General features: G+C 47.9%; 1 protein-coding gene across 1 annotated transcript in view; it reads right to left on the reverse strand.

Moving 5' to 3' along the window:
- Nucleotides 1-4,268: 4,268 nt before the first annotated feature.
- BCCIP (BRCA2 and CDKN1A interacting protein) overlaps nucleotides 4,269-26,286 on the reverse strand; it is a 150,470-nt gene continuing 128,452 nt past the window's right edge. The window contains exon 7 of the mRNA XM_078643515.1: nucleotides 4,269-4,770. Within this exon, the coding sequence (XP_078499641.1) occupies nucleotides 4,600-4,770 (171 nt within the window). The 3' untranslated portion in view covers nucleotides 4,269-4,599. The remainder of the gene's footprint in view (nucleotides 4,771-26,286) is intronic.

A 26,286-nucleotide genomic window follows, 5' to 3' on the forward strand; every position in this document is an offset into this window, starting at 1 on the left:
AGATGAGGACGCGGCATGCAGGCACTCTGTGCGGTGTTTGTTGTCCGGAATTCAATGCATAGGATTCTTTTGCTGGGTGCCTCATTTACATCTTCCGTGCTTTTGCGTGTACATCCAACAGCTGGGGGGGGGGGGGAGAATGGAATAAGGTAAGAGAGGAAAGTAGGAGAGAGAGTGAGGCGAGAGGGACGGCACACGGGGCAGGGATACACTAAACACACGCACTACTACTGAGCACGATGGCGCGAGATGAATGGCACTAGGTTACAAGGCGCTTCTGCCGACAGAGGACAGGGGGGTGATCAGGAGTCGGGATATAGGCGGTGGGGGTTGTGGCCTTCCGGAAGTGCTTTGGGCATCTGACACAGTTTGCATTGGTGGAGGGCACGAGTTGCGGTGTTTGCCACAAGCAGGAGTGGCTTCCTCTGTGAGGGGGTGTGTCCTGGCCGATAGAGTTTGGGTGGTCACCAGAGGATCGGAATAGGCACAGGGAGCATGGTTACATAGGGGAGAGAGGACGATCGGGTTGCTTTAGCGTGTGGTAGGTTGGCGGCAGCAAATACTGGAGATAGCAGGGCAGGGATTCAGGAGCATGCACAACGGATGAGGATGAGTCCAGGGAAGTTTAAATGCGCAGGGAGAGCAAGTGGGGGGTATGGAAGGCACGAGTACAAATTTTGGGGAGGGGGTGAAGAATGGTAAAATAATGCATACGCAGGGGGGTACGCAGAAGGGTTTGGTGCAGGCAGGGACACCGCTCGTGAAGGGGGCGGTTTTCCAGGGAGACCTGTAGCTCAGTTTGAGTTGCGCTGGAGTAATTAGCTAGGATGGCATACACATGGACATGTTTGCTGGTCAGGGCGATATCAGCCGTGAGTTCCGCAAAATGAATTTGCCCTGGTGTGACGCAAAGGGTGCTCAGGTATAGCGCTCCAATACAGTCGAGTCAGGCTTGGAAACATACAAACTCCTTCTGCGATGTGTCCGGAAGTCAGGCAAAGTCGCCTGTGACGGAGGCGGGGCTGCGTCTGCACCGGAAAAGAAGGCAGGCGGAGTGAAAGCGTCTCGGGACGCCAGAAGGAGAGCGGAGTCCCTCTACATTGAACTGGTAAGTTGGGGGGGGGGGGGGGCTCGGTGCACTCGTGTGTGTGTGTATGATGTGTGCGACCTCGTGTGTGTCTGTGTGTGTATGTGCATGCGTGTGTGTGGTGTTTTGAGCTTCCTAGGAGACAGCGCCTGGCCGCAGCGCTCGTTCACGTGCGCGTGGCAGTTTGGAATCGCCTCCAAGGCGATGCGCGCGGCCAGGATTGTCTCCTGGGAAGCTCACATGGCAACAATAGGGGCTCGGCGGAGACGCGCTTCGCGCGGCTAGCCGAGACCTAAATAGATGCGTGTTCACCTTCACACCTATATTGATATGTGTGCCCATTTAGAACCTAAATACTTCCACTCAGAAATAATGCTGATACACCACACTATGGATAATTCGCCTTAACTGAATGTGGGATGATTCACAGACAGAGCGGACTACGTCACTTCACTACGTTGCAGGCATGTAATCAGCCTTTATGACTTATGATCCTCTCTTTCTTCACAGGTTTTTTGCCTTTTAATGTAACCACCTTTGGGTTACATACTATCTTTACCCACCTAGCAATTGGCTAGTTTGGGTCCTGAAAGGATTGCAGGTATGGCAGGGCGTTAGTGTACCCTGACCACCCAATTCCTTTTAATTTTTTGGTCCTGATGAAAAACCGGTAACTCCCCGTTGGTTTGAAACATGTAGACCTAACACATACCACAGATACATTCGGTCTTAATTAAGCCTTTATTGTATCGACATACACTGTTTTTAACATTGTCCAGTAGTCTTAGAATAAATAATTTTGGATAAGCCATACCAGGACAATTTTTAACTCACTGACTTTTTTTTCTTTTTCATTCATCACTCACATACCCGCTCCACTGTATTTCAGGTGTCGCAGCACACCTTGATGGCACTCGGCTATCAAGGTGGCCCCGATGATGAAGCATGTCACCGACCAGGTCGGTGAGTGAGGGGTTCCTTAAAAACAAAGGACTTCTTCTTTTTTACATTAGCGTCTCATCCCACCGATATTGGTTTCCTAACCTTATCTTTGGTGGTACTCCTTATTTTGTTATATAGCTTTAATTTAAACCTCCATCTATATCTAACATCCATCAGCAAATCACACTAGTCTCCACCATGCTTAAATGAAGTAATGATTACATGTAAAACTTTACCAATAGTTAAACTGTGCACCATATAACTTTTACCATAGTGAATCAGACTTGTCTCCAGGACTACACTATTTCCATTTTGTACATGCACAAATGTTCACCTAGTAAACGTATGCTGTATATGTTTGTGGGCCCTTTAATGCTCGATTTGTTCCTACAATTATCTATTGGTTTATAGACCAATTTAAGGAGTAGTAGCTTGGATGATGCTGCCATCAGTAATGCCCTAAATGTCGTCATTTAACATAGAATGATGCAATATGTGAGATCATGCGCGGAGGGAGGGGGGCCTTGGCCAAAAGGCCTGGCCAGGCCCTGCGGACAACCCTATGCGGATGACCAACCTCCCGCTACGCACTGCCCATGTGCTACATGGGGTTAGCCACAGGGCCTGGCCTCTAGGACCCGCCACAGGGGATAAGGGTTTAGGGTATCCCTACCCTTTTTCTCCCGTTTTTTAAATTATTTTTTTGAGGACTGGATGACCCAGTTCCAGAGTATTGTAATGGTGGCCGCAACATTTCACCTCCTGTTGGCAGCCAATTGGAGTTCAGTCCAGTGGGACTGCTCTCATCCCTGCAGCACCAGCCAATCAGAATTCTCGATTTTGAATTCCAGTCTCGCTGCACTAGATATTGCTTTTTTTATTACCCTAAATTTTTCAAAAATAGCTGAATAGGTTTACAGCAAATCACAAAAAGCACGCTTTCTGAAGAAAGATCTAGCGTAATTCTATGCAGCCATTTTTTCTGCATCATGGTCTAATTTTCCCTACAGAAATTTCATGGGTCACTGTGTTGTAATGCCTGGTTGGAATAGACATGTGGGGTATTGACTGATAGTCACCCCACTATACAAGTTGTTAAACGCTTATTAAAATAGAATATTTTTCACCCGGTGCAGTGAGGACAGATTTAATTTATAAGCAGGATTGGCAGAAAAAAAATGCTATTTAAAGTTTGATATTTGTCCGCCACACCCTCCCAAAATAGGTTCAATGGCCTCATGGTGTCTCAACATCCACTGCGAAACTGTTCAGAAATTCAGAGATATGGTAACCCCACCAACCCCCCCCCCCCCCCCCCCTCCGTTATAATGACAGAGTTTCGAGCTGCTGTCAGTGTCTGTAGAGAGACTTCCTAGTGAAACCTTTCAAGGAGTGGGGTTACCCTATCTTTTACACTGCTGTATTTCCCGTCCATCGGCTACATTCACCAAAAATGTGACTAAATCGTGTTTAAATGAGTGAACACATTTAAATATTAAACCAAAATCAAAGTTTGTAAATTATCTGTAAACGCCCATGCTTTAAGGTCACCTCTTAAAGATATTGCAGAAATTCTTTGCAAATTCTGCAATGTCACCAAGGAAACATCTCTGTACTTGCAGCTCTTGTCCGCCTACGCAGTATTTTATTGTGACTCCTATGCACGGTGAGCCTGAAACACGCGGCCATTCATTTCTAATATGAATTGCAGCTCTGGGAAGTGAACCAGAGCACAATCTCTCAAGGGCAGACTCTGCATATTAATCTGCAAGAAACACTGCAGCTGGGTTTTTCTTTTTTTCGAATAACCTTTTGGGTTTTTTGGAGAGGGCATGCGGGTTTACATTACCAGGGAACGAAACTACCCATTTATGCATCAATACATTTCAAGCTCGAGACAGCTCGCGTTTACGCTCCATTGTGTTTCATCTCTATCATTTATCACATTTTATAGACTATTTGATTTGAAAAACCTTTTTGATATTTTCCTCAGGTTTGTGCGCGTGGCTCCGCAGTATTACTTCAGCAACCTGCCTGCCAGTGGAAGCAGGGAAATTCTGCAGCAGGCAATCGATAAACTATCCCCCGGTCCAACAAGGAAAAGGGAGTCGACAGAAGGATCCTGCAATTTCAAATCCAACGAACCCGTCCCTGCCAGCTCGGCTGCACAAATACGTTTTATTCAAGGACCTTCTTCATTATTCTAGGACAAGTTCGAAAAAATAAATGCATTACAAAGTCCAAAGAAAATAATTTTACTTTGTCGACGGGAAAGTTATACAATGTAATTGTATTCAGAGAGAAAATATGTACAGTAAATGATTGTAAATTCTTTATGAAAATGTTTGCAATGCTTGATACAATTTTGGATGAAGTAGAACACATTATGTTAACTATGATTTAATGGGGCCCAGACCAAATAATAAAATCTGAAGTACACACAAATAAAAAATAACATTTGTCTTGTTGAGTACATAAAATCTGAAATTATATAAAACTGACAAAAGTGCAGGACCATTGAAAGTAAAACGCCAGACTCCGTAGGCAAGGACTTCGATGGAACAAGTGATTCAGACCGATAGATATTCTTTCAGTTTATCCATGATCCCGTCCATTTTATCTGCCGAGATTAACATCACGGTTCGAAGGGGTTTCATTGGGACGTCATCAAAAGACCAACGGCCTCCTAGGCACGTGTCGCTCTCATCTTGCACGGAGTAGTCAAACTTCAGAAGCGCTTTCTAAATCGAAAAGGTTAGAGTTTTAATCGAGAATAAACAAGATCGTGCAGCATACACTGAGTTGCAGAGCTACTTCAGGTGTCTTTTAAAGCGAATGCACTTCATCAAGGTCAAGCATGGTTTTATTAAAAGCAGCAATCTGCTGGAACAGTTCAGCAGCAGCAAGACGGGCCCTCAGCAATCTGTGCCTGTCCAATTTACTATCTGTAGCCATCGAGCCTGCTTTTTCTACGCCCTCCTTTTAAAATGTATGCATTCTGCAACATGCCTATCGTTCATACAAGTACACTTTGAGGAAGCGCCCATAGGAAGCACCACGTTTACAATATATTTCGTCTTTACAAGTACTAGGTAGGCTTGCAAAAAAAATAAAAAAGATCTTTCAAGCCAAAGCAGACTCAAACTGCAGCCACTCTATTGCTATTAAAAATGAATGCAACTCTTCCGCACTTTGAACAATGCATTGGTCGTCAGTGGAGAGCAGACTTCGTTAAGGTGAGCATAATAAACAAACCCTTGAATGCCTTTATACTCAAATTTCTAAGAAAGCCGTAAAGTCACATATTCCTGCAGAACCTTAAGATCAGCAACACAAGGCTAGCTCTAGTGATGGATCGATTGAAATATGTGAAGTCTTAGGACATTGCCAATGGCTTCACTGTAGCACCTCTGGGTTGGAATACCTAAATACTTGACTTTGAATCATTTCTGGAGACCAGCTGAATTACATATATGCTGTCCTGGCATTACTAAAATGTATTCCACTTTGCCAGCCGGTCCTCTAGATAGTAAAACACGTACTCGCTCTCTTTAGGCATTCTACAAACACAGCTAGACACTTGGTAAAGACCCATGACACAGACTTTAAGGCTGAAAGGTAGACATTTGTTTGAATTGATAATCTTTTTCCACTACTCACAAACTTCAGATATTATGACTGTCTCAGACACTGTCGTTTGAAAGCAGGCATAATTAAAATCGATGATTGTCATATGATCATTGATTTGCAACACTGTAATATTGTCATCTTGACTGTTATCTTAACATGTCTGTTCAATAGGCATACACCTAGTTATGGCCTCAGTTCATGTCTGATGGTGTTAGAAAGTATACAGAGTACAAGCTCTGGTTTATCTCTGACTAAGGCCCCTTTTGATTCACATTCTCCTACCCCAAATGTAGCTCCAGGGATGGGAGAAAAAAACCAAAAAACGCTTCCAAACAGAAGTCCTCGTTGAACAAATACACGCATCCACTGCCATCCTGGGGAGAGGTTGACTGACTACAATGCACCTTAAAAGCCTATCTTGCCATCTTGTCTGGTAGAACAATACAAAATCTTTTAGAGGCAACGCAGAATGTTTCAACATCAAATTTAAGGGTTCTGGCATGGAACGTTGCGGTCCGTACTCGGAGTCTTGACAACCATAACCAGGTGCTTCTTATAACAAATTATCACAATATAATCTGATTTAAAAAAACATAGGATTGAATTCCCTTGCATTTGGAAGGCTACAATCCTGATGAGACATTCTCCAATGGAATAACAGCGAGCTCTTCTTAACTAGATGCTCTTCTGATGTACTTCTGTCCAGTCATTATGATGATATTCTAGGAGTGCATTATTTATGTCAATGGCCAAAATGTAACCCTTCTGAGCTTTTGTAACAGCTGTAATAGATCAAATAACAGTCCTGCTCTACAACTGTTGTAGAAAACCTTGGGAACCACTATGAGAGAAAAAGGGTTAAACACCCTGACACCAGGTACTCAAAAGGGGACTCAATTTTTACAATTTTTGTCAATTGTCAATGACCGTGGTAGACATGCTGTCAATAGCGGGGCTCTATCTGATGTCCCACCTCAGATTACTTACAATGCTCGGAACTTGACAAGTAGTAGAGACAGTATTTTGCAATGCTTTACACGTGCATTATCATTACTCTCAGGGTAGAATAAACCATAGTCCCAACTATAAAATCACGCTTTCTCACACCGGTATCACCAGATAAAAATGATTTACAGGTGCAAATTGAAAACATTAAGAGTCTACGGAGTGAACAAAAGGTAATCAAAGACTCAGTCAGGAGAAGCACTCACAAATAACAAAACTGCACATTCCAACATGTTTAGATCGAATCTCAGTGCCAGTAGAGATAGTAAATGCTTACACCAGTTGGTCTAAAAAAACAAACAAATGGAATGTCTAACAACGAAGCATAGCTCCTACTTTCCTTTCTCCTCAAGGTATATTTAGGTTTAACAACTATTACGTTTTTTAACTTCTTTAAGTTACTCCTATGTAAAGCATATGCTGTTGATTTAGAAAAAAATTGTAAATGGTAACAAGCTATGGTAAAATGAAGACACTACAAAAAGGTATGCGAGGACTAAGTAGTGTTATTCCAGAGAAATACAGATTTTGAGCGCATGTTGCAAAAAGGTCAAACAAATGAATATGTTCCCCTAAAAGATTGCTAATGTTTTGGTAGGAAATAATTTTGCAGTAAACCAAAGTTACAGTGGTGGCGGATTCTTTTCTCATTCAGAATTAAGAATGCTAAATATGGCAAAGGTTGCTAATAAAAGCTGCAGTTCCTGATAGGTTACCTAGTGATCTAAACAAATACTTACCGGACATATTGGTCGTTTGGTTTGCAGGCCATGTTACTTGTAAACCTGTTACCACTTACATGGAACAAGGCAAATGGATTATCCCCATTTAAAAAAGGTAATACACATGATCAGTATTGCCAAGTAAGTAATTCATCTATTGTGAGATTATTTAAAATCCGAAACAAATTAAGGGGATCAAACCAAAAATTAGCCCGTTAAAAAAAAAAAAGCAAGCAAATAGTAAGTTGTGACATCGTCACTTAGAGAAGAACTTGGGTGATAAACATTTAAAATATAAAAAACAGTTAATAGGTCAGATTTTTAAAATATACATCATTTTGCGGTCATATAATTTAGAACAGCAATCAAACCATAACCAATAAATTATATTAAGACTTTTGGCACTGCATTATTGTAAAAGAAGCTGCTGCTACACCATTTATCAAATGAAGAAAAATAAAATCTGATTTTAGACCCTGGGGCAACAATGGTAGCTTTGATCATTACATTTTAATAATCGCATTTGGATTGTGGCCCTTTATCATATATATTCAATTTGCGCCACATTTTAGACTCTGGGCCAGGAGTTGCAGCATTGCCCTTTGTAGTCAGTCTGTCATTGGTGATGCGTCACCTGTGGCCGGGTGGCTTAACCGGTTCGATGCTGATGACGGAACCGCTCCGTCATCAGCTGCGGTGGCGCTGTGCTGACGACGGAGCGGTTCCGTCATGGCCCGGCCGCCGCGCCTGCGTGGATTCCGCGCCTGCGCTGGGCGTTCTATTGAGCGGGCGGGGCCATGACGGAACCGCTCCGTCATGAGCACAGCCCAACCGCGGCTGATGACGGAGCGGTTCCGTCACCAGCATGCGGCCGCCGCGCGCCCGCCCCGCCCCCTTAGCGCTGTGGCGGAATAGCCGCTACAGCGATGTGGTTAACTCATCGATTGTCAGCTTCATGACCTTTAAGAAATGATTAGTTAATTGGCCTAATTCACCTTTTAGGCACATTACGACTTCAGTGTTGCGAGTTTGTATCTTCTGACTTCTAAAGTGATTTGAGTCAAAATGTGCATAGCATTAGGAGTTTGAGACGTGCAGACAATATGGGTTTGATGTCTCTGCAGAGGTACTGCATACTCTGCAAGACCTCTCTGAGCCACTGTTTATTCTTTCATACCAGTAGGCTTTCAACAGAATGGCATCAGGCAAATTCTAAACTGCATCTTTTTTTCTCAAGCGCCAAGGGTTGCTTCAGATACAGCAGCATGGAAGGTGGATTATAGATGTTACAGCAAGTTTGGTATTGGACATTTTGCTGAGCTCTTCCATATCCAGCAGTCATAACAGGCGTTTGGCTTGTATATTTAGGAGTTGGCTACTGACTTGCTCGGAAATGCCATATCCCAAACTCTTCCCCCTCTAAATCACATGAGCAAAGAGTTCAAGTATGATTTCCATGCTGATTGTCCACTAGTTATGGCCATCAACAGGTAGTTTTTTTAGTGTATTGCATGAGGCTTCTTTAAGCTTAGCACAGTAAGCTAGGAGTATAGAATTAAGCATCAGATGGCATCTCGTCAGCTTAGATTCCAAGTGCAGCTATGCATGAACAGTAGAGTCTGGTAGACAGAAGACTTAACGAGAAGTGTTATACTGGACTTTATCAAGCCATTTACCCAAGGTGTTTATGAAAATCATCATTCCATATAGCACCGTAGGTGTTCGTTTGCATTCGGTTATCTTGCGAAGCATGGTTACGTCAGTCCCAGTTTAATTCTTCAATAGGAGCAGAAGTGCAATGTTTAGGAGTTGTGTTGCGTTTTTGATAGCTTGCTTGTGAGGCATGACATGCTTCTTTCGCTGAACCGCACGCAAGGATACTTTTGGTCAGGTACTCTTTCTATTTTTTCGTTGTCAAATTTTCCAGCTTCCCCTCTGATGTACTGAGCGGCCAAATATGATTATCTTGGTTTTTACTGTGTTCAGGAGTCCACTCAACAGAACAGAGAGGAGGGAGGGCAGCAGGGAACGTGGGATTGGATAAAGTATCTAGCAGAAAGAGCATTACTGAAGGTAAAGAACTTGTCCTGATGGATACTTCTACTTGAAGATACAGCAGCAGTACCTCTCAAAGGTGGAGGGTCTGATGAGTGGGTACAGATTAGGAAGCCTTGTATGACTAACGGGGCAAAATAGTCCTCATCTCGGACCTGACTTTCAAAGATCTAGTGTTTTATGGCCTGTGCACGGATGCCCATGTCACATTGGGGAAAATAACCAGCACTGCCCTGGCCAGTGCCATTGGCCCTGGTGGAATGAGCCTGCAGACTTTCTGGGGGTCCCTTCATAGCCAGTGCATAGCAGGTTGTAATAAAAGGCCTATACAAATGGACAAAAAACTCTTTTGCACCGCCTTGCCTTTCTTCGTCCCACTGAACCCCACAAAGAGCTGATCATCCAGACAATGGTCTCTTGTAAAGTCAATATAAAAACTCTACATTATCTTAGGGCAGTGATATACTCAAAATACGGCCCGGGGGGCGCATGCAGCCCTCCTGACCTTAACATGTGGCCCCCTGTTCAACTGCAGCACTGGGCTACTATTTACTTGACTCAGCACTAACCTCAAAAAGATGGTAAAATAACATGCAAGAATGTGTTTAAAAGATTGATTGTAGTAAAAGAAAGGATGAAATGAGGGTGTACTGCACAACTTAAAATAGGTCTCTTAAAAATTCAAAAAGTATTTCATTGACATGCAGGACAGTTTCACCATAGTTCATCAGATTATATAACTGGATTGAGAAGTATTTTTTTTTAATTGATATTTTACAAACATCAGTTTAGGAACTTTCATTCTTCCCTCACCCACCCTGACAACAATGCCAATGGTGAATCAGGAGGCAAGTCAGTTGTTTTGTGCATTCATTTGGGTGGCCTGGGTTCCTATTATACATGAACAACATTATAGTTTATTAAATCAAACACAGGAGAAGGTTTTGTACAATTCACATCGTGAAGTCATGTGTTTCAAAGTCCTCATATGTGATAGTTAAGAACAAATAGGGAATGTGAAATAAAACAATTGCCTAGGATCAAAAATGTGATTAAGTGGGGAAGCCAGGATTAATCCCATGCTTTCTAGTTTCACATTGTGCAATTCAGCCAACAGATGTATTCGCTTCGTTTCCTCTACAGCTACCTTACTGCCAACCCCCTGGCCCCAAACTCCTGACTGCCATCCTGCTAGCATTAATGAAGCTCTCGGTCACATCACAGACCAAACTTTTTGGCCCCAGGGAAAATATTTGTGAGTACCCAGGTTTTAGGATTATTTAGGCGGCGCCTCTCCTCACTATCGGGTTCTTATAGAGAGAAAACTATCAGCAGGGTGATTGGTTGACAAATATTGAAGGATGATATCACCTTTGGTAGGATGACAACCTGAGCCTGAATCAAGTGATTAATTTGTGAAAAAAAAGTGACGGTGCCCGGAACTCTGCCCAGAAGCCTTGACCAGTGCAATGAAACGTTGGCACAGGGAATACCAAGACTGGTAGTTTTGAAACCATGGTGGACCGCTTTAATCCAGTACCAGCACTCCCTCATCCTTTATCTCACTCCTGTGGGTTCCTGCTTTCTCCTTTTGTGACAGTTTTGCCGTCGTTCCGTTCATTTGTCTTTCCGATTGCGCTCGGTAAATAAATGATGCGAAACCACCGCCAACAACTGGCTTGAATTATTCACTGTCTGTAGCACCAGTTTGTCCTGGAAGAAAGTGGTGTAGGGAGATTGCATGTAGACCACCTATAGCTCACTCATTCACCACACGAAGTGAGGGTAATAAGAAAAACTGTCTTGTTCATCAGAAGCGGTAGAAAACAACTGTGCATAAGCTCCAATGGCGTGCACATAAGTAACATCAGGCCCAGATCTAGGGCCACATGTACGACACGTTTTAGCAAACTGAGTATCAGACCGCTTGCGACCGCTGAAGAGTCATTTGGCATGTATGAACCCTATTTTGTGAGTTGTGTCCATAGCCATGTATGGCGCTCCCTTGTGGGGCTTTTCGCCACAAGGTAAAATACAAATTGCAGAAAATACTTTCCTCAGAACATTGCTCGGAGTCCCACAATCAACACCAGTTTTCTCCCTGCATACTGAGCTAGGTATAGGCTATGTTACTGATGAGCTACAATTGGCCCCTTTAGTCTATTGGGCAAAAACCTGGTTAAATAATGATATCCCTTTGAACCATTGCATCCTCAAGGATTGCATGGCATTAGACAAGGTGTCTAAAATTCCTTGGCTAGCATACATCAAGAATACGGTGAATAAATTGGGCAGGCCAGATCTTTACAAATACCCGAACAACATAGTTAAAGGTGACGTGAAATGGATCAAGGAAAACTTCCTGTCTAGGGCGTATCAGGCTAGGGAGGAGGAGGAACTAATTAGGCCAAAAGTTAGAGCAAACTTCTTGCTCTTAACCACTCCCTCTCTAGAACCCTATTTAAAAATCGTTAGCAAACCATTCCATCACCACCTCCTTATTAGATTCAGGTTTAACATTATCCAATATTTCTCGGGTGATTTCCCAGTGTGGAGGGTACCTGACACATTGAGCCCATGTAGCTGTGACAACTTCTCAGAGCAGTCTCTCATGCATTTCGTTATGTTCTGTGATCACTTTAAGGAGAGCAGAAGACGGTTCCTAACCCCAATTTTGAGAGAAGCGGGTTTTCTACAAGTACGCCCAGCTTTGTTTTACTTACAACTATTAGGTACCACAAAAGTAATTTTCGGGGTTGCTAGCTTTCTGGTTTTTTTAAGACCAGGAAGCTATCCCCGAATAAGCAGGTGGGGTGATTGAATATACTGTGTTCTCTTTTTACTGCTTTTAACCGTTTTTTACCACGCCCACTTTTAATAATCTTTGTATGTACTCATTATTATCACTAATGTTTAAATGTTTTTTAAACTGATGAAATGTGTAATTGTTATTTTAGTGATTCTGCTTTTATGATTTTAACAATCAAATAAAGCTGGTTTTGACTTGACTTGAGTTGGTAACCTAATACTGGCTCACAAAATAGGGTTTGCGAGTCGGTATTAGGAAGGGGCGTGTCAAGGGCAACCTTTATAGCGAGTCACAGGGGGATTCATGGATGTTTTGCAACCGGAATGCGGTGACAAAACATTAACATTTTACCAACTCCGTGAAGGAGGTGGTAAACCATTCGCAAATGGGAAGGGGTCCCCCAGGGATCCCTTCTCCTTTGTGAATGTGAGCGCCAACATTTTTTTTTTAGGAGCAAGCGGTGGTCCCAGGGACCACTGCCTACTCAAACAATGAAAAGGAAGCTTTTCATTTTTCTTTTTTAAATGCATCCCGTTTTCCGATCATTTAAAAAAAAAAATGCTTGATTTAAAAAGCAATCTCAGACATGGTGGTCTGCTGACCCCAGCAGGCCACCATCCCTTTGAATACAGACCATTCCTAAAGGGTCGCAAATTGCGACCTGCCTCATGAATGTTGATAAGGCAGGTCAACTGCGACCCCATTGGGAATCGCTAAATGTGTCCGAGACACATTGGTACAACGCATTTTGCAAGGTCCAAATTGCGAGCCGTAAAATCACAATTAGGAACTCGCAAAATGTTTGTCGTACATGTGGACCTTAGACCTCAATGAGGCATGACAAATGGTTTTAGAGGAAACATATTTGTCAAACACCACTAATCAAACCTACCCTGTGCCTCCTTGGGATGGAAAAGCCACTCTTGGTCCACCAGCTAATGTCTGCTCGAGCCTTCAGGGAGTGGTTAGTTACTCAAAAGATCTTCTGCTGAGCCTCTTGTCACAGAAGAGAACACCACCCTACCTGTTGCAGTTCCATAGTGTGGCTGTGCGGTCCGTCAGGACCAGCACCAGCCTTTCCTTGATAGCCGGTGGGAAGGCTTTAAGGCCAGGCAGATTGATCGAAGCTACAAAATGTGGATGTGGAACTGTTTCTCTGCCAGATACCAGAGGCTCCTGATCTCTACCTTCCACAGATGACCTCCCCAACCTAGTAACGATTCAGCAGTTACAACTGTGACATCCATGTGGAGAAGAAAAAGTGGCCTGCCAAATGTTTATTTGGTGCTCATCTGCCTCCATTTGTGGTCCAGAACCATCTCTTGCAAGATCTTGACAGGACTATGCTAATAGAGGTGCCACTGAAACCTTGGGTTCCATTTCAAGGTCTGCATGTGCTTTCTGGATGCATGTGGCCAAGAGCACAAGAAGCCCCAACAACATCGTCCCTAGGACTGAGGCCAAAATCTCTACATCATATCCTAAATGTCCTGAAATTGCTGTGGAAGTGGAAATCCCTTGAATGCTACCGGGTCCAAGTTAGCACCTATGAAGGGTATTCTCTGCATAGGGCTAAGGTGGGACTTCGGCTCGATGAAGTAAAAACTCAAGAGTTCAAGAGCCTGGCTGTTGTCCAGAGGTGTTCCATGACTGACAGCGGAGGGCTTGAGCAGCCAATGGGCGAGGTACAGGAATGCATGCATCTCCAAGCTCCAGACATAAGCTGCGACCACTGCCATTACTTTCGTGAACAACAAGAGGCTGAAGCAAGACTGAAGGGCAGTTTGGTAACTTTGAAGTGTTCCAACCCCAATGTCAACCGCAATTATTTTCTGTGGGACTGCAACAGAGGTATAAGGAAATACATGTCCTGTGAGTCAAGTAACCCCATCAAATCTCTCAGGCCAGGAGGGGCGTGGCTTGCAGCCGTGAGGAATGGCCGCGTTTTAGACCGGCTCCCATTATATCCGCCCTAAAAGTGCTCCGACTGATGTTTTGCCAACCCCTGCGACCACCTGAGGGGTCGTAGACAGAACCGACCTGGAAATGAGCGCAGTTCCCGATTGCTTTGCCATGCCATGCCATGCCATGCTGGGGATCGCTCCCGTCTTGGAGCCCACGCCGATGCCTGTGAAGATGGCGGCCCCCTCTATGATCCGCCGAGGGGCCTGAAAGTGTTTGCGCAGCTTGGCTCTCCGAAGTGAGCCACGAGTCCTCTATGCTGTCGGGGCTTCGGAGGACTCTCTGACGTGATCGGGGCGATTCCCACCCACCTTACACCGACCGGCGAAGGCCCGGGATTGAGAGACCCGACTTGCCCCCGCCACCGGCCGCAGTGAGTACGCGAGTCCCCAGCTTCTTGGCCTACCGCCGGGACTCGCTTCGACAGTTCTGCCACGGGCCTCTCTGCCCCCACCCCCACCTAAATACCCTTTGCAGGAAACACCTGCCGCCCTTATTAAAGAACGAAAGGCCCCCCTCCGGTGCCTTCGCTACTGACGTGAAGGCTTTGATTGACATTGCGCTGCAGGGACTACACTCGAGCCACCCGAGGGGCCACGGGCCGATGGTGCGCTAGGGTCCGCTGCACTCTCCTGGATGGGTTCCGATAGGGCAGATACACCAGACCCTAAATAGACTCTCTCCTGCTGCCTGGGGTGCGCCGGGTGGCCACTAGTTCGTGACTGTGGCCCCCTGGAGTATGTGGTGATCTGCCCGGGTGCCCACATATATGGTTCTGGGGCCCGCGCCGCAGCCTGCTGGGCCAGCCTTGGCCAGGTGTAGAGGGTGGAGTAAGACTGTTGCCAGGTGGGGCACCCTATGGGTCTTGTGAGCCGGCGATAACGACGTCGACTGTCTTCCCTGGCAGGAAACGCGCGCCCAGTCGTGTGTGTGATCCCAATGACCACGGACGCTGTATGTACTGCTACACGCCACTGACCCCCTGGTCGGTTCTGAAACCAATCGCCCTGCGATAATTGGACACGCGATCGATGACCAGCATTTACCCTGATCGATCAACATAGACCGGCGGGGAGGGACCAGTGCGGCCCATCCCATGCGGTGACGTGGGGTGCCTTGCCGTCCTAATCTTGAAGATTCCTTGCTCCTGCCTCGGGCTGGACCCGGAGGACCATTGCCGGGTGGACACTGTGTATTCCAAAGGACGGCTCTACATCTCGAGACCTCATAATGGCAAGTAATAGGAGTAACCGACCCGCCACCCAGAAACAAATTACCAAATTCACCTGGACGTCCAAAGGAGATGGCAAGGACCGCTCTTCCGAAGGGGACCAAACGGGTGCACCCTCCTCCCCCGCGACGAAATCCGTTACGCTTGAGGATGTGATGGAGGCTATCGCTGGAGTACGCACCTCCCTGGAAACGCGCATAGACTCCGTCAACATTGAAGTTACCCTCCTGCGTGCGGACCTCCGCAAAATGGATTCTAAAGTCAAAGACGTGGAGGTTAAAACTACCGCCCTTATTGACGACGTGTCGATTCTCCAACAACAGATGGCCCAGATGCAAAAACAACAGCTCCTCATGGGAGAACTCCTAGATGACTACGAAGGTAGATCAAGACGCAACAACATTCGCATCCTAGGAGTTCCAGAACGAATGGAGGGACAGGCAGCGGACCTCTTCGTTGAAGATCTTGTCCAAAAACACCTTAAACCTAAACGTCTCTCCACATACTTCTCCATCGAGCGGGCCCATCGAGTCCCCGGAGGCCGCCCAAAGCCAGGGGCCCCTCCGCGCCCCATTATAGCAAGGGTTTTTAATTTTCGTGACAGGGACTCCAGACGGCCCGCACGGGAGGACCTTTACGCTTGGATGATGCACATATCACGTTTTTCCCGGACTTCACAGTAAAGGTGCAGGCCCGACGACGCAGCTTCCTTGAGGTAAAAAACGCCATGCGTGATAAAGACATTAAATACTCCATGCTCTTTCCCGCGAAACTCCGTGTGGAAGCAGAAGCAAGGCTTGGTTTTTCGAATCTCCGGAGATGGCTTGGAAATGGCTGGAGGGTTGGCGCCAAGTCGGAAAACCGAACAGAAATCGTGATGGCTCTGGAACGAGTGGACATTGCAACCGTCCCCGGATCGTGGAGGGGGTCTGCCGGAGGGAGAACCAGCTGATCAGTGAGACTATCCATATAGGAAAGATGGACGATGACCTCTGCGATAGACACTGCCTCGGGCTACCTCTGATCCGACTGAGACGGTAACACAGTGGACAATGCAATGGGACTCTCGCTCCTAGACTCTATGGGGGGTCCTGTTTGCACGGGACAAGACGCTCATCCAAACCGTATGTTATGTTCCTTTTATACTATAACAAAGTATACAGGTTGGTTTCGAAATGATATTGCTTATTTGTTATACTATGATGCTTTAAGGTGAGGGCCTCCACGGTTTACCAAGTACCCCTTTCATGTTTGGGAGGGCGACAGGCACTCTGCCTAGTTGGGGAGTGGATAGTTCTAAGTCCGCGGGCAGGGGGGCAGGGTGGGTTGGGGTGGGGAGATGGGAGGGTTTGTTCTTGTTTTTGTTTGTTGTAACCTTTGTCCTTAGCAGAGTCCTTTCTTGCAACAGTCCAGGTTCTATGCCAGACTTAAAAGTGCTGTGGCACATTCTCTCTCCACAGCTTGAGACTTCACAACCCCCGGGGGTCCAGATGCCTCTTGCCCCTACTGCTCACGATCACCTGAGACGTAACATTTTGCTTCTTCTGCCACATATGCATCTCCACCATGACGTCCACCACTAATCCACAGTCCCTGTCCAGATCCCTCACCATCATGTCGTGGAACGTAAATGGGCTAGGACATAAAATAAAATGAGCCATAGTCCTTCAATACCTACGACGCCACTCTCCTGACATAGTACTATTGCAGGAGACGCATCTGGTGGGCAACACATGCCAGGCACTCCAGAGAGGGGGATATAGACTGTTGGTACATGCGGGATTCTCATCTGGGTCCCGCGGCGTTGGAATCCTAGTCCGAAAAACCCTTGCACTCCCAGACATAAAGATGTGGGCTGACCCTCTGGGCCAATTTGCGTCGGTCGAGACCTCTTGGGAGGGGCGTCCCCTGAATCTTATATCCGTATACCACCCGCCGACTTTGGGCCGGGACTCCCTTCGAGATTTGGGGATCTGCTTGGCGACCTTCTCCATGGGCACACTCCTCATAGGGGGCGACTTTAACATGACGATGGACGATCACCTCGACAGAAAGCCCACACGCCGCTCACATAAATCCTGCATGGACCTTTCCGAATTTGCTCACGCCATGGGTTTAGAAGATATATGGAGATCCCACCACTCCAATACCCCCTACTTCACACACTACTCTAACGCAAACAATAGCATGTCCTGTATCGATTACTTCTTTTGCCAGACAGCAGACATTGGATTTTTTAACCATCCCAAAGGTCTTCCACGTGGTATCTCCGACCATTCTCCCATCAGCGTAGAACTGACATATTATCAAACTATCCGAGGCCCCATTGTCATTAATCCCTGGATCTTGCAAATTCCAGATATCAAAGAGGACCTGATTGATCATACCGACTTCTACTTTACCGAAAACGTAGGCTCGGTTCAATCAGCAATAACTCTATGGGAAGCGTATCTGGCGGTCATTAAAGGCAGGTCACTATCGCTCAAACTAGGTTACCTTCGGCAACATAATGAGCGGATCCTACAAGCCGAATCAGATCTCCTCCAGATGGAGCTGGCCCACAACGCGTCCCCCTCGACGGAGTCGGCTCGCCGACTCCGCGCGGAACAACTTAATTATTGGGCTCTGGCGCAAGAAAAGGCGCAGGCTCGGCTGCTAAACACACGCCATCGAATATATGAACACGGCGACCGAGCCGGGAAAATGCTGGCCTGGCTGGAACGTCGCGAGCAGGGGGCGAGGTGGGTTTCCTCTACATCACGTCCGGATGGGTCGGTGACCTCTGACCTGCAGGAGGTGGCGGAGACCTTAGCAGACCACCTGGCACACATCTATACGGCCGGGGCGATCTATACCTCGGAGGAATCTAGGCAACTCCTCGTGGAGATGCAACTACCGACACTCTCGGAGACAGACCGAGACATGCTTGACGCTGACATTACAGCAGACGAGCTCACGTCGGCGATTTTTTCCATCAAATCTGGTAAAGCCATAAGTTCCAACGGGGTCCCGATTGAATTCCTAAAAACTATGTCCCCAGGAGTCGTCCCCCACCTTAAAAAGATTATCAGCGGCTGGCATCTGTGGGCGTCATTCTTAAACCAAATAAGCCACCCACTGAATGTAGCTCCTATAGGCCGATTTCCTTGATTAGTACGGAGGCCAAGGTTCTGGCGAAATTACTGGCCAACCGTCTCCTTGATATACTTCCCTCCCTAATTCACGCCGAACAATCGGGGTTTCTTCCAGGGCGAAACACAGCCCTAAATCTGCACCGAGTCAACAATGTCCTGAGCAGACAGCCATATGTCCAGGAAGACGCTGCTATCTTGTCCTTCGACGCCACGATGGCGTTTGACTCAATAGAGTGGTCCTATCTATTGGAGGTCCTGCTTCGATTTGGCTTCGGGCCTAAATTTGTCCAATGGGTGCGTCTCTTATATTCGGACCTCCCGGGCCAAGTACGAGTCAATAACGAATAGTTTTCTTACCTGTCGGTGTAGTTTTGCAGCTTGAAGATCTTTCTGGATTCACTATGCTGTGCATTATTCCGCGGTCTTGTGGTTGGGTCCGCATTCGTAGTCTTATCTTTTTTTTTTTCTTTTTTTTTTTCTTAGCCCAGGTGGTCGTCGGCGTCACACCCCCTTGGGTGTATTTCCGGTGACGTCGGCATGCTTCCTGCGGAAGCTCCCACTCTTGGGCGCCATCTTCGGGTTCTTTTTTTCCGTGTTTCTTTCGTTTCCAAAGTAATGGCAATGTTCTATTTAGTTTGTATTTACCGCTTTGTACTTTCAAAGTCCATTCTTTAGTTAACCACCTCTTCTCTCTCCAGCCTCATCTTTCTGGCGGAGGTGGGTGGGTTCGCTAGTGAATCCAGAAAGATCTTCAAGCTGCAAAACTACACCGACAGGTAAGAAAACTATTCGTTTTGCAGCGTGAATCTTTCTGGATTCACTATGCTGTGCATCGATTTTGTAGCGGTTTCTCATCTCTGTGGCGGCTGGGTGGAAGATGAGCGTTGGGTGTTGAATATGTGCTGTAGCACCTTCTGTCCCACTGGAGCTTCCTTGTTCATTTGCATGTCCACACAGTAGTGCTTCGTGAACGTGTGCACCGAAGCCCATGTTGCCGCCAGGCATATGTCCTCTATGGGTGTGTTAGCCAGGAAGGCTATTGTAGCGCCCTTCTTCCTGGTGGAGTGGGCACGTGTCCCCTCAGCCAGTTCCTGTCCTGCACGTTTGTGGCAGAGTTGAATTGTCTGTGCGATCCACCGTGCAATGGTCTTTTTGGTTACTGCTTTGCCCATGAAGCTGTTTGCGAATGACACAAAAAAATGTTTTGTTTTCCTGTGTCCCTTTGTCCTTTTAATGTAGTGCATGACTGCCCTTCTGGCGTCCAGGGTGTGCAGAGCTCGCTCTGCGCTGGTTGTAGGTTTTTGGAAAAAACTCGGTATCTGTATAGACTGGTTCATGTGAAATTTGGATACCACCTTCGGCATGAAGTGTGGGTCAGTCCTCCTCACAACTCTATCGTTGTGTATTTGTATGTATGGTTCTTGTAGCGTCAGCGCTTGAAGCTCGCTTACTCTGCGTAAGGACGTTATGAGAGGTGTGGCTCACTGGTTAGAGGCGGCAGACCTGTAAGCAGAGAACGGCCCGGGACCAGGGTTCAATTCCCGACGCGGCAGGGTCTTGGACAAGGGTCAACGGACTCGATAATTCTCGCCTCAGTGCCTACTCTAACCAGGGAACACACTCGGTAACTCTGGGCATTAAGCTTGCCTCTTCTCTACAATGGCCCCCCACAGACGCCGGGGATGCCTGGTTTCACACTGGAGATACCCAGAAAGGGACCATCTCACAGGGAAAACCAGGACGGGTTCCCCAGCGGTCTACAGCGCCAGGACACTCGGGTAGAGTAACAGTGCGCTTTACAAGTATCCCACATTTACATATTGCAACCAGGAAGGCTGTTTTCATAGTTAGCATCTTTAGGGAGGCTTTGTGAAGTGGTTCAAAGGGCTCTTTCATGAGTTCCGTTAGGACTGTGTTCAAGTTCCATGCAGGTGGCGGCACCCGCTTGGGTGGTGCGATCCTTTTCGCTCCTTCTAGGAATCTCTTCACCACTTGTGATGTGAAGAAACTCCTGCAAGTTTCTCCCCTTGTGTAGGCGACTATCGCTGCCAAGTGGACTCTTAAAGAGGATGAGCTAAGGTTCTTCTCCAGCAAGTGCGTCAGGTACCTTAGTACTGTGGAGTCCCTCTTCATTCGATTGTGTAGTCTTTCCTGTCTGCACCATATTGTGAATCTTTTCCATTTCGCAACGTAGCACTTTCGAGTGCTGGGCCTTTGTGCCTCCCTAAGTACTCTCAGGGTGCTTTCTGGTAGTCTCAAAACTGCGAACTCTACGTCCTCAGGAGCCACGCCACTAGGCTCATGCTCTCTGGCTCTGGATGTAGCACCTCTCCGTTCTGCATGGAGAGTAGGTCTTTCCTCCTGCTGAATCTGTGGGGTGCACACTGTGTCATCTCCATGATCTGAGAGTACCATGTCTGCCTCGCCCACTGTGGTGCGACCAGTATCAGTGTCATGTTGCTCGCTCTGCACTTGCTCAGCACTCTGTGCATCAGTGGTATCGGGGGAAAGGCGTAAGCAAATGTCCTTGACCAATCTATCCATAGGGCATTCCCCAGTGACCCCTCTTGGGGCTGCCTGGATGCGAAGTTTTGGCATTTTGCATTTTGGCGTGTGGCAAACAGGTCCACCGATGGTGTCCCCCACCTGTCGAACAGGCACCTTGTCTCCTGAGCATTGAGCTCCCACTCGTGGGATGCCGATGTCTGCCTGCTGAGCCAATCGGCTTGTATGTTGTCCTTCCCTGGTAGGTGTATGGTTAGCAGGTCTATCTTGAGAGGGATGGCCCATCTCCATATCTCCTGCGCCAGCGTTGAAAGCGGTGCTGACTGTGTGCCCCCCTGCTTGTTGATGTAGAACATCGCAGTGGTGTTGTCTGTTTGTATCAATACCTTGTGTTTGTACAGTCTTGTTTGAAAGGCTTTCAGTGCAAAGAAGATCGTCTTCAGTTCTAGGTAATTGATGTGCTTTGCCGCATCTGTTGTCGTCCACAGTCCCCTCACCTTGAGCTCCTCCATGTGAGCGCCCCATCCCTTCAGGGATGCGTCTGTGGTGATGGTCACTGTTGGCGTTGGGGGCGTTAGAGGCTTTCCCCTTGTTATGTTCTCCATGGTCCACCATGCCATCTCCTTCTGCACCGCGTGCGTTACAACCACTAGATCCTTCCAACCGCCTGTGGCTTGTGACCATTGCTCTTGCAGCCATTCTTGAATGGGTCTCATGTGGAGTCGTACATTTGGTACCAGGTGGATGCATGATGCCATCATGCCCATGAATTTGCTCGCAGTCCTCACTGTCCGAGCTTGTCCCTTCCGGTAGAGGCGAGTTTCCTTCACCAGCGCCCTCGCCCTCTTCTCGCTGGGGAACACCTTGCCCTGTAAGGTGTTGATCTGTGCTCCCAGGAAGATTTTTACCTGTTCCGGCTCCATTGATGATTTCTTCCAATGGATGGAGAACCCCAGGTTTATGAGCGTGCTCGTCACTGTATGTGCGTGCTGCTTGCATTTCTGGTATGATTTGCTTTCACCAGCCAGTCGTCCAGATAAGGGTATACGTGTATACCTTGCCTTCGTAGGTGCGCTGCGACTGCTGCGAGGCACCTTGTGAAAACTCTTGGTGCTGATTTTAGTCCGAAGGCAGGTGTCGTGAACTGGTAGTGGCTTTCTCCAATGGTGAACCTGAGCATGTGTTTGTGCTTTCTGTTCATTGGGATGTGCAGGTAGGCGTCTTTGAGGTCTATTGTGACCATGAAGTCCCCGGTCTGCAACTGTGGGAGCACCTCTTGCAGGGAGGTCATTTTGAATTTTTGCGTTCTTATGAATTTGTTCAGGAACCGTAAGTCTAGAATGGGCCTCATTGTCTCGTCTACCTTTGGTACCAGGAAGTACGTTGAGTATATTCCTGTGTTTCTTTCCTTGAAGGGTACCCGTTCTATGGCCTGTTTCCGCAGGAGTTCCTTCGCCTCCTCCTGAAGACACTGCAGCTGCTTGCCTGCTAGTGGCTTTCTTTTTGGTTTTCTGCTTGTTGGTCTCCCCTCCAATTCTATGCAGTATCCGAATTGGATAATGTGGAGGATCCATTTGTCTGATGTGATTTCTCTCCACTCTCGGAGGTAAAATCTTAATCTTCCTCCCACTGGTGTCATGTGGTCGTAGGTGTCTAGTTTGTCTTGACCCATCTGTACGTGCTGCCCCCTGGGACCTTTTTTGTGGGCGGGCACACGGGGTTTTTTGAAGTCACTTAGAGGTGGGCTGCTGCCCTCCTCTCCTATTTTGTCCCCGTCCATTTCTCCCTCGAAAGGACTGGCCTCTTTGTTGGTACTGCCAGGACTGCTTCTGCTGACCATGCTGAGCTTGCGGGTCTGACTGGTGCGTTTGCTGGAAAGCCTGGTGTGACGTACCTGGCTGGGTTCCGCCTCTCCCGCCGGGCCTCCGTGACGGGGTGCCCCTCTTGTTCCCTCTGAACTGCAATGCTCCCATGGATCTTGCTGTTTCGTTATCTTTTTTTAGTTGGCTGAGCGTTTCATCAACTGTTGTCCCGAAAAGCGTGCTGCCGTTGAACGGTGTGTTCAGGATGCTGTGTTGCACCTCCGGTTTGAAAACTGAAATCCTGAGCCAGGCGTGCCTCCTTTCCGTGACACCCATCATCATGAGCCTGCTGGCTGTGTCTGCCCCATCCAGGGCCGTCTTAAGGCAAGAATTAGCTGCGTTCTTTCCCTCTTCAACCAGCTTTTCGGCCTTCTGCCTGGCATCCTGGGGCAGGTCCTTCACCAACTGCCCCAGCCCCTCCATGATCTGGTACATGTGCCTGTTTATCAGGGCGTTGGAATTAGCCATACGCCAGTGGGTCGCGGCATTCCGTTCGATCCTTCTGCCCACCAGATCCATCCTTTTGCCCTCCTTATCCGGTGGCGGGCCCGAGGTAGTGGGTACGTTAGCCCTCCTCCTTGCTGTGGCCGTGATAATGGAGTCTGCGGAGACCGTGCCCTGAATGTAGGCCGGGTCCTTTGCGGCATGTTTGTACTTTTTCTCAGTTCTGGGAGTTACTGCTTTGCATGTTGCGGGCTCCCTGAATGCTTCCTTCCCCTGAGCCAAGACGCTTTCGAGCATTGGAAGGAATTGGCTCCTCGTTTGTGTTGGGAGCAATGTTTCTAGAAGGAAGTCTGCTTTCTGCTTCTCTTCGTCGAGCTTGAGCTTGAAAGCTGCTGCGGCAGATTGTATCACCGAGTTGTAGCCCCGATGTCGTCCGGCGGCGAGGGCTTCGAGGGGTAAGTGTCGACCACCTCCTCCGGGCTGTCGGTGTCGACATCGATGTAATCTACCTCCTGAAGGTCCGAGGGTGCCGACTCTGTGTCTATCCTGCCATCCTCTTCCTCCCCATAGTTGTAACTATCGTAGGGATTCTCGTACTCCTCCTGGTCGTCGATCACCTCGACGTCCTGGTCTTGTTCCTCGTGACTTCGGCGATCTCCTCTTCCTCCTCGACCGCCTCCATCACCGGTGGCTTGGTCTTGTGAGGGATCGTGAAGGCTTTCATCTTTGCGTCGAAATCTTTCTTTCGCTGCATGATGTTCTCCATTTCTGCCTCGAGGCGCCTTCTTTTCTTCTCCATCTCGGCCGCGTGTTCCGGTCGGATGGGTCGGCCGCTCTCTTCGGCGGATGGCTCGTCGCCGTGCCTCTCGGAGTCGAAGTTTTCGACGTCGAACCGGATTTTGGGTCTCTGGTCGTCGTCGTCAGTTTTGGGTCTTTCTCCCTCGGCGTCGATCGATCCTTTTCGGGGACGATTTTCGACGTTTTCTGCTGCTCAGCAGCTCTCGGCGCCGGGGACTCCTTCTCGGAGGATCCGCTGGGCCTGGGAGTAGTCGCGGACGCCGCCTTTTTGGGCGTCGGCGCTTTCGGGGTCTTGCCCTCGATTTTTCTAGACTCAGAGTCTCTCGGGTTCTTGGGGGCCGAAGAGTCTCCTACCTTGTCAGAAGTCTTCGTGTAATTGGTCACTACGACCGTGTAGCTGTCGTCTTCGGCGGCAGCGTTGTCTTCTTCCTCGGAGGACCTCCCCAGCTCGTAGAGCAGGGGTCTTCAAACTGTGGGGCGCGACCCCCAGGGGGGCCGTGGAGCGATGGAAAGGGAGTCGCGCCTTCCCTGTCACTCTGCCCAGGCCCAAGGGCTTCAGCCCCCCTCCTCCCCGTCTGTGGCCCAGCCTGGACTGCTGCAGTACAGCTCGAGCTGCTGTGGGATCGTCTGGGCAGTGTCTGGAGTCTAGTTTTTGACAGGTCGTTAAAGAAAATTTGCATGTTTACATGCCTTTGTAAACAGGTTACCAAGACTTTGGGTTTTTTCTGGTTCCAGTACTCCCTGGGTCCCCACTCTGCCTATTCCTTACATTTAAACAGTTCTATCAAGCCAGCTGTGAATAAAACTCCAGGAAGTGAAGAATGTCACAGTTCAACAACAAATCAAATTAACTAAGAACAGAAAAAACATTCATACATCTCAAAAGGTTTTTTTCTGTACACCAAGGGGCAGATTTACAAGCCACTTGCGCCACTTTTGCGTCACTTTTCACATGTTAAAAGTGACTTAAAGTGGCGCAAGGGGCTTGTTAATCTGCCCCAAAATGTTTTTTTCACGTTTGCCAATTTCTATGTTAAGAATAATTTATCTTATAAAAACATTATATAGAAGTCCCATTGCATCTCAGCACTCCCGACTCGTGAGAATTTGGTCCTGTAGATGTGCTGGAGATGTAAAAAAATTAAAGCACTGAGGGGCAGATTTACAAGCACCTTACGCCACTTTTGCGCCACCATTGCGTCACTTATGTGACGCAGCGGCGGCGTAAAGCAAGCGCCATGCTGCGGGGATTTACAACGTGACACATCTAGGGAGCTACATCACGTTGTAAAGACCTGCGCCACATGTAACCTGCGTCAGGTTTCATGTGGGCGTACTGCCGCAGGGTGGGCGATCCGTGCTGGAGTTGCGTCGCGCCCACGACACAACTCCAGCACTGCTCCAACCTGAAGCCGCCAGATGCGACACGCATCTGCCTATCCTTGCGCCATGGCATGCCGCATTGTAAATGCGGCACATCCGTTGTCGCGCAACAATGGCATTGCGTGTTGCACGTTTCTTGGCGCATCCCTGCTGATTTTCAGGGATGCACCAGGTAACGTAAATCTGCCCTTAAATATGTAGGCTTAGGAAACCGTTTGTTAACCTGCGGCACTGGCAGAGCCATGAATCCAGGCTTTTTGCCCACTCCTGCTCTGGGACCAAAACTTGTTGTGCTGCCTGGAACAGAGCTGGAGCTTGATGAATATGCAGATTCTGCCAACAGGTTTGGAATTTTTTGTCATGAGGGGGTCCTTACACCTGGAAATGTTGACAGGGGGTCTCGGCATCCAAAAGTTTGAAGACCTCTGTCGTAGAGTGACAGAGTCGGGGCCTTCCCCTGCAGGGCGGCATGTGCTACCCTCTGCCTCTCTCTCACACGAAGGGTCTTCGGGGTGAAGGCGGAACAGGCGTTGCAGTCTCCGCTTTAGTGGTCCACCAGTAGGCAAAGGTTGCATACCGGGTGCTGGTCCTTCTGCGCGTACTTGTGGTGGCAGTTACGGCAGAACTTGAACGGCGTGTTGTCCATCATCGAGCGTCCAGGGCCTCTCTGGTCGCGTGTTCGTCGACGGTCGTCGAAGATCTCGATGGAAAACGCCT

The sequence above is a fragment of the Lissotriton helveticus genome, chromosome 5_1 (assembly GCF_964261635.1).
Source record: "Lissotriton helveticus chromosome 5_1, aLisHel1.1, whole genome shotgun sequence".
Classification (NCBI taxonomy): Eukaryota; Metazoa; Chordata; class Amphibia; order Caudata; family Salamandridae; genus Lissotriton; species Lissotriton helveticus.